The following is an 11,855-nucleotide window of genomic DNA, read 5'->3' on the forward strand; positions in this document are numbered from 1 at the left end:
GTACTTAATTGGTAAAATTAAAAAATTAAGATTCAATTAATATAAAATTAATAAGTTTATGACTTTTTTTAGACAATTTTTTCCATCCAAAATTAGTGGTTGGGAAATATAGGGTGTAAAGTGAAAGTATTGTGGTCCTAAGCAAGACCTTAAACTACTTCGATTATCTGAGTCAACCTCAACCGTAGAAAAATGGGGTAATGACAAATCAGGGGGCATTTGTAACCAATTTGGAAACAAGTCCCCGTCCAAAATCAGTGGTTGGGAAATATAGGGTGTAAAGTGAAAAGTATTGGAGGATTTCTGGAAATTTCCTAAAAGGTCCCCACCGAAGAGGCTCCAGCTCCCCGGAGCGGCCACGTCACTAAGCATCGGCCCGTCGACCGAATCGACGGCTCAGATTCTCCCCGGGCGGGGCGACTCGCATCTTACCGAATCATCCCCAACGGATCCATTCGTCGCCAAAGGCGAAGCCTCTTGAGAGAGAGAGAAAAAAAACTTAAAAAACTCAAAAAAGAGCCAAAAAAAATAAATAAAAACGGGAAAAAAATCAAAAAAATGTGGAGCGGAAGCCGAGCCTTCTTCCTCTGCGCCCCGCCCTCCCTCGCCTTCCTCGTCCCTTCCCTCGCCGCCGCCTCCGCCGCCGCCGCCCCCACCGCCTCCGGTCCCGGCTCAACCCGCTCGGGCCCCGCCCTCCCTCGCCGCCGATCCCCGCGCGCCGCCGCATGGCCACGGAGGCCTCCGCCGCCGCCTCGCCGTCGGGCGACGCCGCCGGCTCCCCGGGAGTCGAGAAGCGGACCGCTCCCGCCTCCGCTTCTCCTCTTCCTCCGTCGCCGTCGCCGTCGCCTTCTTCCGCGTCCTCCGCCATCGACTTCCTCACTCTCTGCCACCGCCTTAAGGTATCTCCTCCGGTCTCTCCTAGAGCTCCGTTGGAGCTTCTGCTTTGGTTCCCGAAAATGCGGAGAAACGGAGCGTGGACAGTGATAATCGTGAACGGAAAGCCGTTCGCGAGAGGGAGGTTGATGAACTCGAATGGAAATGGAGAGCGTTTGTTTGATTCTGCGGTCGAGGAAGATTATCATGATTGGAGGGGAGAGAGATAGCCGCACCTTATAGATGTAGCTTATTTCGATGGTTTTGGTATGTGCTTCGGCAGTTTGATCGCTTGGTTTTCTGATTCTAGGCGTACATACACTTTTGTCAGTGCCCGTTATCAAAAGGTTGATAGACGCTATGGCAGATTATGAGCTAAATGTAGCTACTCATTTGTTGTCTCCAATTGTTCTTTTGTCCATCTTCTGAATTTAGATAAATGCACTTTAATTGTGCTGCTTTAGTGAGGGGAGATTCTACTCAATTAATAGGTATTATCTGATTATAGAGTTGAATTTTTTAGAAGGGAAAATGTGGCCCTCAAGTTACAAAAGCACTGTTTTTGTACAAAACAATAAATTGGATAGTTTGGCCCTATACCGACTGGCATTCCTTTACCTACATTTGAAACTGTCTTTTCGTTTTTGATTTTGTTTCATTTCCATATGGTTGGAATCATGCATGTTGTTTACTATGCTCTCTCTCTCTGTCTTCTCCTCCATTTGTCACTGCTTGAGTTTGAATTGTATCAGACGACCAAAAGAGCTGGTTGGGTGAAGAGAGATGTAAAGGATCCAGAGTCCATAGGGGACCATATGTATCGAATGGGATTGATGGCGCTTATTGCTTCGGATATTCCTGGTGTTGACCGCAACAAGTTGGTACTTCTATTAGTTTAATTATTTGGTTTATAATTTTAAGAAAAATTGCTTAGTTTATTCTTTGGACTTACCTGGATCTCTATTCAGTTCATATTCCTGTATATATTCTCTTAGATATTACGTATTCTAATGAGTACTTAATTAGAAAGAGTATTGGATTTGAAATGTGAAAATTTCTTAGTTACAATCTTTTGACGTGGCTTTGGATGGTGTTCTTCTTGTTCATTGCTCAGGCAGTGGTGAGTGTTATTGCTTAACAATGAATGTTCTCCTTCATCTACCACATTAGCAATATTGTGAAATATCTTTGACTTAAGCTAAGGAAAAGAGGATGTGAAATGTCTTTGAACTTTCAATGTCTTTGCTATGATGTCCAGTTCTAAAATATTCTTTTAGTGTTCCTGCTCCCTTTTCTTAGATTACTTAGATCGGTTTAGCCTTAAAAGTGTGCTTTTAGATGTCAGTTACGTATTAAGAAGTCTAAAACATATTTGAAGATACGTTGCTGAGTCTATATTTGTCAAGCTAATGAAGAAAGTATGTGAATACAATCTGTCTATTATTGATAAATGAATCTGGGCCCTCCATTTATTTATTTATTTTTGGATTATACAGTCATGAAGCATAGCCACCAATCATGCGAACATGATCTGCTTCCTCTTTTCTGTGTGTTGCTTTCGATTGAGATTTTTTGAATATTTTGTAATCTTGTCTTTTATTTTATTTTTCTTATTTCAGGTGTATAAAAATGGCAATTGTACATGACATAGCTGAAGGTATGGAGCTTTTCCAGACTACCATTCCTTTTTCTTTCCTCTGTTGTAAGAAGATGAAATAAAGTCATTAGATAAGTGTAATCTGCTGATAGTGACTGCAAGATAATTGCAAGATAGCATGTCATTCAAGGATAAAAGGAAGATGGGGAAGTTCTTTTTACCTGACATTGTGCTTCTTTCCCAATTATAGAGTTGTTTTACATGATAATCGATGTTCTGAGAAATAAGTTACTGATTACGGTGGTCACCTAGCTTAAACCTTTTTTCATTAGGAACTTCTTGTGTTGAATCTTTGCCCAAGGGTAGAGCAATGAGGCTTCAATCTTATCCTATTTAATTGCTCAACTTCATATGTAAGAAAGCATGTCAATTGAGCTGCAAGCTTTTCTGCTAGGAAATTTTTGCGTTGATTCTAATGCCCTCATTGGAGCAAATGGGCCTTCAGCATTATGCTATTTGATTGTTCAACTTTAAATGTTGCCTAAAGGACATAATGATGAGTAGTGAGTACGTAACAGGGGATGTCATAATGATTAGAATGTAATGTCCTTACAATGTCATTTGTTGATCTGACGGATTGTTGGTTCAATTGTAGATAAATGTACTTTCAATAGTTTATTTGTGAAGAGAGATTTGTCCCCAAAGTATGCATTGTTGCTATTGATCTTACCTCTCAACTTTTTGAATTAGCTATTGTTGGCGATATAACCCCTTCTGATGGCATCTCAAAGGTGGAGAAAAGCCGAAGAGAGAGGGAAGCATTAGATCATATGTGCAGATTACTTGGTGGAGAATCACAGGGTATCCTTTGTGTTTCTTTTCTGGCCTGAATATTTGTGGTTTCTTCACTTACCCAGTTGCAATTGCAGCAAAGGAGATAAATGAACTATGGATGGAGTATGAGGCAAATTTATCACCAGAAGCCAAAGTTGTTAAGGATTTGGACAAGGTGCATGTGTTTGCCTTTTACATTATATATGATTTGCAAATGCTTAGCCTCAATTTTACTTTATTACTCATGGACAATTCTTTCACGAATTCTCTTAGTTCTCATCAATGGGATAAAAGTATGGCACGTAACTGGTGATCCCTTTTCCATAAAATCAAAAACATTACAACCATTCTATTTATGGTAGAAATCTTTCATCATCTTCCCTAAGTTGCTTATGATTTCTCCGTTCTTCCTCTTTTTTTTTTTTTTTTTCTTCTTTTCTGAAAATGCCATCTAAAGCCCAGATGAAATGGGCTGACGTCAGATTTTTATTTTAATATAATTGATTGATGGTAATAGGTGAAACATATATACTTGAATGTCCAATGCCAGATGAGGTTTTATGTCTATTTCTGTATTGGAATTGGTTTAAATCTGGAATTGTATTTACTCACGCATAACGACATGTAAATCTGCCGGCTGACCTATGACTGGGTTTTAGGGTCTAGATGATTAAACCTACTGCCATTAGACGTGAGCATCGGTCTAGGCTCAACCTTGGACCGATCTTGGGTCGGCCAACCTTGCCGGTCCTGGTCCGATTTTTAGGGAGATTGGGTCGGTTCTTGGTCCTGGGATTCCTTGAACCAGCATTGTGCAAGTTGATCCTTGGTCCTAGAAGGTTAGGATCGGTCTAACCCAAACCAACTCTGATTGTATTTATATTATATATCTAATATATTATTTATAAATTTTTATATAGAAAAAACCTAAAACAAACGGCATTAACAACATTAAACAGCTCCTTAGTGAGTAATCTAAGTAATTTTACACTTTGTATTAATAACTTAGATTTTTAATGTTTTTTACGGTATCAATAATCATAATTTACAAAAAAGGAAAATGTTTTTATGATAAGTCATCACAACATCCAAAATGGCATAAATAGATTATCATGGCATGCTCTTCTAGTACTTGTTCTCTTTTGTGTTATTTGTCATCTTAGCCTTCAATTTATCAAAATCAAAATAAATAATTTATTTGCTCGTCACTCGACATTCGCCTCGCTCACTTTTAGTCACTCGTGCCGCCCATCACCCAATGCTTGCCTTGCTTGTTGTTTGCTACTTTTCCCGCTCGACACTCACCCCACGCTCACCACACGCTCGACGTTTGCCGCTTACCTCTCTTAGTTGACCTCGCTTGTCATCGAATCCATTGGGTTTGTCTAGTTCTCGATCGTTTTTTCAGGGGTATAAAAAATGAAATAGAAAAATTATCGGTTGGTCCCGGGTTGACCTTGGAACCAGACCGAACCCTTAGATCGATTGAGTCTTCGGTCCCAAGCTTAATAGGGTTGGTCTTAGGGTTAAGGGTGGACCAACCCAACCCGGACCATGTTCACCTCTAACTGCCATTGGTCTCAATTGCCACGTGAGGAAATCCACACTTACCTCAGGAGAGGAGAAGGCCTATCAACTTCTTGTGGATCATGCTTGTGGATATAATTACCATGAAAATTATTTGGTGTTTCAGCCATTTTGTCCTTGCTGGTTTCTTTTGTTTTGATGACTAAGTTGAAGGATATGGTTAAGCATTACTTTGACTGCGTCTTTTCATCTTTGTATGTTAAGTTAAGCATAGTAGGTGAAATTAGAATCCCATTTTAAGTGGTCATCTGTACTTTATAATCTGAAGGAAATTGACATTCTAAATATATTATTATTCAAATTTTTATTGTGCCATATTACACAGGTCTTGAGATTTTGTAATAGTTTTCATTATTTGTGGACTGCAAAACCTACAAAAATTAATTTTAACGCTTTAACTTTAAGTTGCTGATCTTCAAGTTATGGCATGAGATCAGTTGAGTATGTTTAACACTGTACTGGTTGTTATTCTTGGTGTTACTTCTGTTATGGTCGCTTCATGATTACTGTTTGAAGCTTTTGGAACTGTATGAGTTACCTTGAGGTAGATACAGATGTGCTTGACACTCTTTGGGATGGTGAAATGAAATTAAAATCATGGAAATACTTGATGCAAATTGTAAAGATAGATTTAGCTTGAATGATTATAGGTTCAATAAGAACCACGGTGAATTAACTTGTAAACAACAACATGCTATAGTGCCTTGTTCCTACATATGATTTACCTTTCGTTTCTGAGAAAGAATCTAAATGGGGTAATGGTTCATCTTAACATTCTCATCTAGTTGGTTAGGATCTAAAGCCTTCAACACATTCGGAATCTCTTCAGCTTAATAAGCATAAAGTATTTTGTTGATAACATGAGTGATTGATTTGATATACTAATCACATACAACGGGCACTCACTTTGATGGGCTCGTCCAAGTTGCTAAATCATTAGATAAGTGCATCAGTGAGTGCAACACATAATGTCCAGAACATGATTAAACATCTTTTTGGACCATTGCAAGAGAAACTGTGACAATTTCGAGTGAAGCCATTAAACAATTCGAATGGTTTGAAGAGCTGGTGGTAGTGTACATATGTGAATGTGAGCACACCCATATTATACCAGATGCTGTCTTCTTAGTGATGCAAAAAGAATGAAGTTGCTCTTTCGAGACTTATCATTGTTGTAATTAACCTTGAGAAATGTGTTTTGACATTTTTTAATTCTAACAATCCTTCATGTTAATTAGGTGGAGATGATACTTCAAGCCCTGGAGTATGAAAATGGTAAGGCTTTTCTTCTGCGACAATGGATTGAAGATGAGAAAAATACTTCCCTACCTTTTTTCCTTTGGATGAGCAATTCTTTTTCTCTCTTTCACACTCCGCATTTCACTGATTATCTGCTCAATAGACTGAATTGTTGTGCAATATTGTGGCATTGAAGGTTGAGAGAAGAGGAGTCATGATTTGTTAGAAGGAGAAAGAGACTGGCAATATGAATATGCGGATGCTAAGTAGCTGCTACTTATTTGCAAAATGCCATTTCCTTTTCAGTTCTTCTTGGATGATGGCTGCTTTCTTGTTTGCCTCCATATATGTTGGAAATCTGGCCCTTTCCCTAAGTGATGAGCTACTTTTCCATTCATTCACTTTAGTCTCATGTATGTAGCTTCTGTGAGGCGATTTTAGAACAGTTGCTGTCAGCATCTTTCTGTGATCTCTTGCTGGGTTGTTCTTTGCAAACAGAGAAAGCCTTTGGCTGTAATCTTTATCAAGTTAGGGTGATGATTCAAATGTTTTCATCTTAATGCAGAGCAAGGGAAGGATCTCGACGAGTTTTTTGTGTCGACTGCTGGTACGTTTATCTTTGTTGCTGTTCATGAACACTTTCAATATGTTTGCCACTTGACTAAACATAGAGAAGTGAAAGCAATGATTTCATCAGTATTTTGTGCATTAGGTTTAAAGCGTTAAGGGAAAATTGCATGTAGCATGCTCACCTAATAGTTTTGTTGCAATTTGCAACCGTAATTCATTTTCGCCTTTTCCCTGATCTTTGAGTTTGTTGCCTTATAGGTTTCCTAGTTGTTGAAAAGCCAGAAATAGTTTATTGATTATTGCGAAGCACCCCTTCTCAACTCTTAATCACCATTAATGGCCATTTCACCCTTCCTATCAATTTTTGGCCTTATCATAGTTCTTTTTATTTGTCACAAATAGGTAACTATGAGATCATATTGAACTGTTGTTATTGCCTTTTCGGTTAAGGTGATAATATTTCTTTCAGTTTCTTTCCTGGTACTTTCACTATTTGTTTTGGACAGACCATCTTCTCAATGGTTAAAATCTTACTTCTCTTGTTAAATTGATAGAGAGGATGTGCCTTAAATAATTTTATAGACTTCGAACAACGGTAAAGTTCCTATCAAAATCTTGCCAAGTCTATGATCTTCTTAATAGCATAGTATTGCACTGTGACCTGTTATTTATTTGTATGTACAAGAATGCTCAATTCAAACCGTGCATGATTGAATCTTTTGTTAGTAGTTACATACAAGGAAGCAGCACCTCTAGAAAAAGACAAGTTAATCTCATTCATGATCTTGTGTCAGTCACGATTAAGTTGTATCGGACAATGCTATCTGCATTATACTTGTTCCACATGGAACGAACTCAAAAAAATTTCACCATCTTCTCTGCAGGAAAATTTCAGACCGAGTTGGGCAAAGCTTGGGCATCAGAGATAGCATCAAGAAGGAAAAGGCAGTAGTTAAAATATTTTTGAAGTTTTTCAAATTTGAATCTACGGTACTTCAGGCAAGTGATATGAACGTCATGGAAATTAATGACCCTATTTCAGTGAAATGGTTGGTAGCATCTGCTCTCTCTCTCTCTCTCTCTCTCTCTCTGAACTTTCATATCTTACAGCCGCCGTTACCCGAGGAATCGACCTTTGCTAAATTGAGAAGCTCTTTTCTCATCTGATTCCGCAATGATTCCATGTTACCTGCTACACATTTGATTCCAGACCTTTTCCGGTTTGGACTTCTCCATGATCTTTAACTGCAGCACATCCTTGGTTTTTTAACTGGTGTGTTACTTTTTCGCTCTAAATAACATTGATTTGACATGCAATAGCGGGTTTTGTCGATAACTGTTCTTGTTTCCCTTATTAAAAAGTTCAATTTTAGGAAGGAAAAAAAATAGCCTTCGTCCAGGAATTTCTTATCTAAAATTTGCTCTAGTCGAAAAAAGGATAAAACTCGCGATATGAAAGTCTCTAAGTTCACACTCTTTAAAGAGAAGGTAAATGCCTTCATCCTTAACTAATTGAGTAGGGCACATTATAGGTTTTTTTTTTTTTTTTTTTTTTTTTTGGGGTGGTCCTTAAGGGCATATTGTAGTTTAAAGTTAAAAATACGTTAATTTCATAAATGAAGAAGGGAAAGGACGTTTTTAGAAAGTGAAATCTCTTCCATGGTACTGCAGTAACTAGGGCTTCACACGATTGTGGATCATGATTTGGACGTGTCAAATATAGGAATTGCATAAACTAGACCTGGAAATGAACCGATATAACTTGGAGAAAGCAAACATATTTGTACGAAATTTGATTCTGCATTTGCGTGAATTGAGTTTTGATTATGCGCAGTTTTGCACGGACCTCTTAACTAGTTTATCAGTAATCAGATCGTCTGTTCTTATTCAGTTTGAGAGGTCCCGGAGGATGTTGTGGTGAAGAAACAATGTCTTGTCTTGGTAGTGAGTCTTCTTCTCTTCAGATGATTTCGCGCTCTATTCGTTACTCAACTCATGAGATTGTAATGTCTTTTTCGTGTTCATTGCTTTTATTCTTTTGGAATGCAATCGCCACCACCATCACCATGAAAGTGAAACCGTAAACGCAACTGAAAATGGGACCACGAACACATGTCCTTTGACATTCTAAGGCAGAGAGACCAGAAAACAATGGAGAAAAGGGGGGGAGGGGCATCTTCATCCCCCTCATCAATAGGCAGTTCCTTCGACCAGTTTGTCCAGCTTCTTGGTCCTCAGCCTCTCGGCAAACGCCTCGCTGCCTTGCTCGTACCTGCACTCGGACAAACAAAAACCCGCTATTAACCCCCGGGCGAGCAAGGACGGCCGACGGTCGGTGTCTCTCTCCTCATCTCGAACATGCAAATCGCGAATCGCGTACCTCGGAGGCAGGGATATGAGAGGGCTGAGCCGCTGCGCAACCTTCGCGGCCAATTCTTCAGTGTTGACCGCCTGGTTGAAGCAGAAGTACCTGCCCCGCGTCGAGGGGTCCTCGAGCGCCCGGATGTGAACGTCAGCCAGGAAATTAGTGTCGACGGATGCGAGGACGCCGCTTTCGTACATTTGGGAAGCCCCTGCATAAAATCGCATCCTTTAGCAATGTTTGCAGTCCTCATCCTCGCATTAAATTTTGAACCCCTCAAGGCATTCATGGCTGTGTACGAAGAAAGTTCCACAGAGGGCTTCATCCAATCAAGTCAGACGCTGTTTCTTATACTACCCACTTTTTTATTAACTAACCAAATTGACGGCAGTCAAAACCTTTCACGCGAGGAATCGAACTCCTCACCTTATTGAGTAATTCTATCCCTTTGTCGCCGTGTCGCAACCCGGAGGAGTATTTACCGAGTAAAATTCATTGCTAGTACTAGCCACTGAGTAAAAGGGTTTGAAAGCGTTTTAACCTTTGAGATAAGCCAATGTCGATTTGGGATTCTGCTGAGCCACGGCGGGGCCGAGGACGAGACCGCTGTTGATGGAGACCATGTTGAGCATCCGGTCCATGGCCAGCGCCCATGCCGCTTGCTCCGACAGCGTCTTCGACAGTGCGTGCCACAGCTGAACCGGTCCGATCGACACCAAAACCAACAACCACATTCCAATCAAAATCCAAATCCGAAGAACAAGTCTCACCAACACCAAACACACCCCTTTCGTTTTCGGCACTCGAAAAGATCAAACCGGGAAGTAACGAGGGCAGTTGAGGACGTGGTCAAAGAGAAGCCAAAAGGTTCTAGTAGGTCGCGAAATATCGACATTGACTAGTCATTTAGAACCCGGAATGGGGTGTACTACATGGTGGTGTACCTTCAATTTCCTGCAGAAGTCCGGGTCGCTCCAGGACCTCTCGTCCACGTCTACCTGGGACGAGATGTCGTCCTTCCATATGGCCGCCGTGAGGGAGGAGCTGAAGACGACCTTGTCGATGCTGTCGGTCTGCGCGCACGCCTCCACCACGTTGATCGCTCCTCGCACCTCCAAATCCGCATTTTTCTCCTGAAGAAAACCCGAAAAAAAAAGAAAAAAAATGGAATCATTTTCAAACTAAAAAGAATTGACGATTGCTTTGGATTGCTGATATATCTGTCTCGGAAGGACTTTCTCACGTCGTCATAGCCATCCGAGCTGTCCAAGCAGCAGAACAGAGCAGAGCACCCCTTCAATGCTTCGAGAATGCTTCTGTAATCCAGCGCTTCCACACTGTAGACCACCAATCTCTCTTCGATCAACTCCATGTCCCTGATCTTCTCCACTATCTCTGTCTCTCCTGCAAGATTCGATGAAGAGAGAACAAAGAGAGAACCCGCTGAGCAAAAGAAGCAGAAGACCTCAAAAGGGTCCTTCCAAAAAGACGCTGAGAATTGGAGAAAGACTTGCCATTCTTCTGAATTGCAGCATGGACACTGTACCCTTTGCTCAGCAAGCCTTGGAGGATCCAAAACCCCACGTAAGTCGACGCATCGAGGACGCAAACCGCCGGCTTGTCGATCTCGGCCATGTTTGCATTCGCCTCTTCCCTCTCCATTTTCTTTTGCTTTGTTGGATTCTTCTTCTTTTCCCTTTCTTTTCTGCGTCTTGTTTGTGCTGATGAGTTGTGCTGTGTTTATAGGAGAGCAGAGGGGATGTGGATTTTCATCTTCTCTTGAAGGCGTCAGAGAGGAAGAGTTGGTGAACTATCATGCGACACGTTCTCATCTGCTCACAATCTTGTGCTCGGACGACTTTGTCATATGCTTTCCATATCAACAGTTGGACGATACGTTTTGAGTTTGAGCTTTATGGGAAAAAAAAGATGAGATCTCTCACTCTATTTGTGGAAAATCAATAAACTGGCTTTCCTAACTTTAATCATTGTTATCTTTTAGATGAGTGTATGAAAGATATCTTCAATATTTGCAACTTGTGCCCATACATTTTTGTTGATTATGAAAATATTTTTTGTTCCCCATTTTTTTAAGAAATGTAAATGATGAAAATTAAGAATTTTTTTTTCCAAATCATTGATTTCCGTGAAAAAAACAGGAGCCTCAGTGGGTTCCACATGTTTTTTGATTTGAGTGGCAACAAGAGAGTGATAAGATATTCTTCTATAAATTTTTTTAGTGAGTTTTCTATTTCTTAAATGAAAAATTGTAAAAACCCTATCAGTTTGTCTTGGGTGTAACTTAAACCTGTAAAACACCTAAGCATTCGAGCAATTGTAGACTTGGTATTCTCCGGATTCATAGTGAATTTACTAGTGGCTTATTCCCCTCGTGGGGTAGTACTAACACATCAAATTGAATCTCGCAAATCTCTGATGTCCTTATTATATATTGTCGATTTCTCTGTTAATTTCTTCTTTCCAAGAGAGACTTGAATTATAAGATCTGTTACCTTTTGCGTTATTTTGCAACATCTTTAACAATCTCAATTTGGGCGATGGACTAAGGAAATTGCTTATGGATCCAAAAGATGGTGTGTTGAGATGGGTAGGTGCTCCTAGTTTCTTCAATTTCCACATGGATGAGAGTAGATTGGGGAGCTGTGTCCACGAGCAGGCTTCTGTAATCACGGTACTTAATTCCAAGGAGGGCTAAGAAAGGGCCTCGTACATTTTGGTGAATAGCAAGCTCGGCCGTTGGTAGGTGGAGAACGTGCAACTATAATTTGTTGT

The 11,855-nt window shown here is 40.3% G+C and overlaps 2 protein-coding genes across 2 annotated transcripts; one reads left to right on the plus strand and one right to left on the minus strand.

The window, feature by feature from the left end:
- Positions 1 to 540: 540 nt before the first annotated feature.
- Positions 541 to 7,768, plus strand: LOC104439150 (5'-deoxynucleotidase HDDC2). Its single transcript, XM_018870043.2, has 8 exons — positions 541 to 899; positions 1,626 to 1,750; positions 2,493 to 2,530; positions 3,221 to 3,331; positions 3,400 to 3,479; positions 6,130 to 6,166; positions 6,696 to 6,737; positions 7,585 to 7,768. Exons 1-8 carry the CDS (start codon positions 726 to 728, stop codon positions 7,650 to 7,652), a joined length of 675 nt encoding a protein of 224 aa, XP_018725588.2. The 5' UTR covers positions 541 to 725; the 3' UTR covers positions 7,653 to 7,768.
- A 928-nt stretch (positions 7,769 to 8,696) lies between these two features.
- LOC104436717 (cinnamoyl-CoA reductase-like SNL6) lies at positions 8,697 to 10,942 on the minus strand. Its single transcript, XM_010049575.3, has 6 exons — positions 10,577 to 10,942; positions 10,306 to 10,466; positions 10,007 to 10,195; positions 9,604 to 9,757; positions 9,081 to 9,273; positions 8,697 to 8,972 (listed from the first exon to the last, which is right to left on the minus strand). Exons 1-6 carry the CDS (start codon positions 10,722 to 10,724, stop codon positions 8,891 to 8,893), a joined length of 927 nt encoding a protein of 308 aa, XP_010047877.1. The 5' UTR covers positions 10,725 to 10,942; the 3' UTR covers positions 8,697 to 8,890.
- Positions 10,943 to 11,855: the final 913 nt, after the last annotated feature.

Source organism: Eucalyptus grandis, chromosome 3, assembly GCF_016545825.1.
Source record: "Eucalyptus grandis isolate ANBG69807.140 chromosome 3, ASM1654582v1, whole genome shotgun sequence".
Classification (NCBI taxonomy): domain Eukaryota; kingdom Viridiplantae; phylum Streptophyta; class Magnoliopsida; order Myrtales; family Myrtaceae; genus Eucalyptus; species Eucalyptus grandis.

Excerpts from the sequence above, each read along its gene's own strand:
- LOC104439150 (XM_018870043.2), top strand. The coding sequence starts at position 726 with ATGGCCACGGAGGCCTCCGCCGCCGCCTCGCCGTCGGGCGACGCCGCC. Across the intron at positions 900-1,625 it reads CTCTCTGCCACCGCCTTAAG|ACGACCAAAAGAGCTGGTTG; the intron begins GTATCTCCTCCG and ends GAATTGTATCAG. Across the intron at positions 3,480-6,129 it reads TTGTTAAGGATTTGGACAAG|GTGGAGATGATACTTCAAGC; the intron begins GTGCATGTGTTT and ends CATGTTAATTAG.
- LOC104436717 (XM_010049575.3), bottom strand. The coding sequence starts at position 10,724 with ATGGAGAGGGAAGAGGCGAATGCAAACATGGCCGAGATCGACAAGCCG. Across the intron at positions 10,196-10,305 it reads GCTCGGATGGCTATGACGAC|GAGAAAAATGCGGATTTGGA; the intron begins GTGAGAAAGTCC and ends GGTTTTCTTCAG. Across the intron at positions 8,973-9,080 it reads CTCATATCCCTGCCTCCGAG|GTACGAGCAAGGCAGCGAGG; the intron begins GTACGCGATTCG and ends GTCCGAGTGCAG.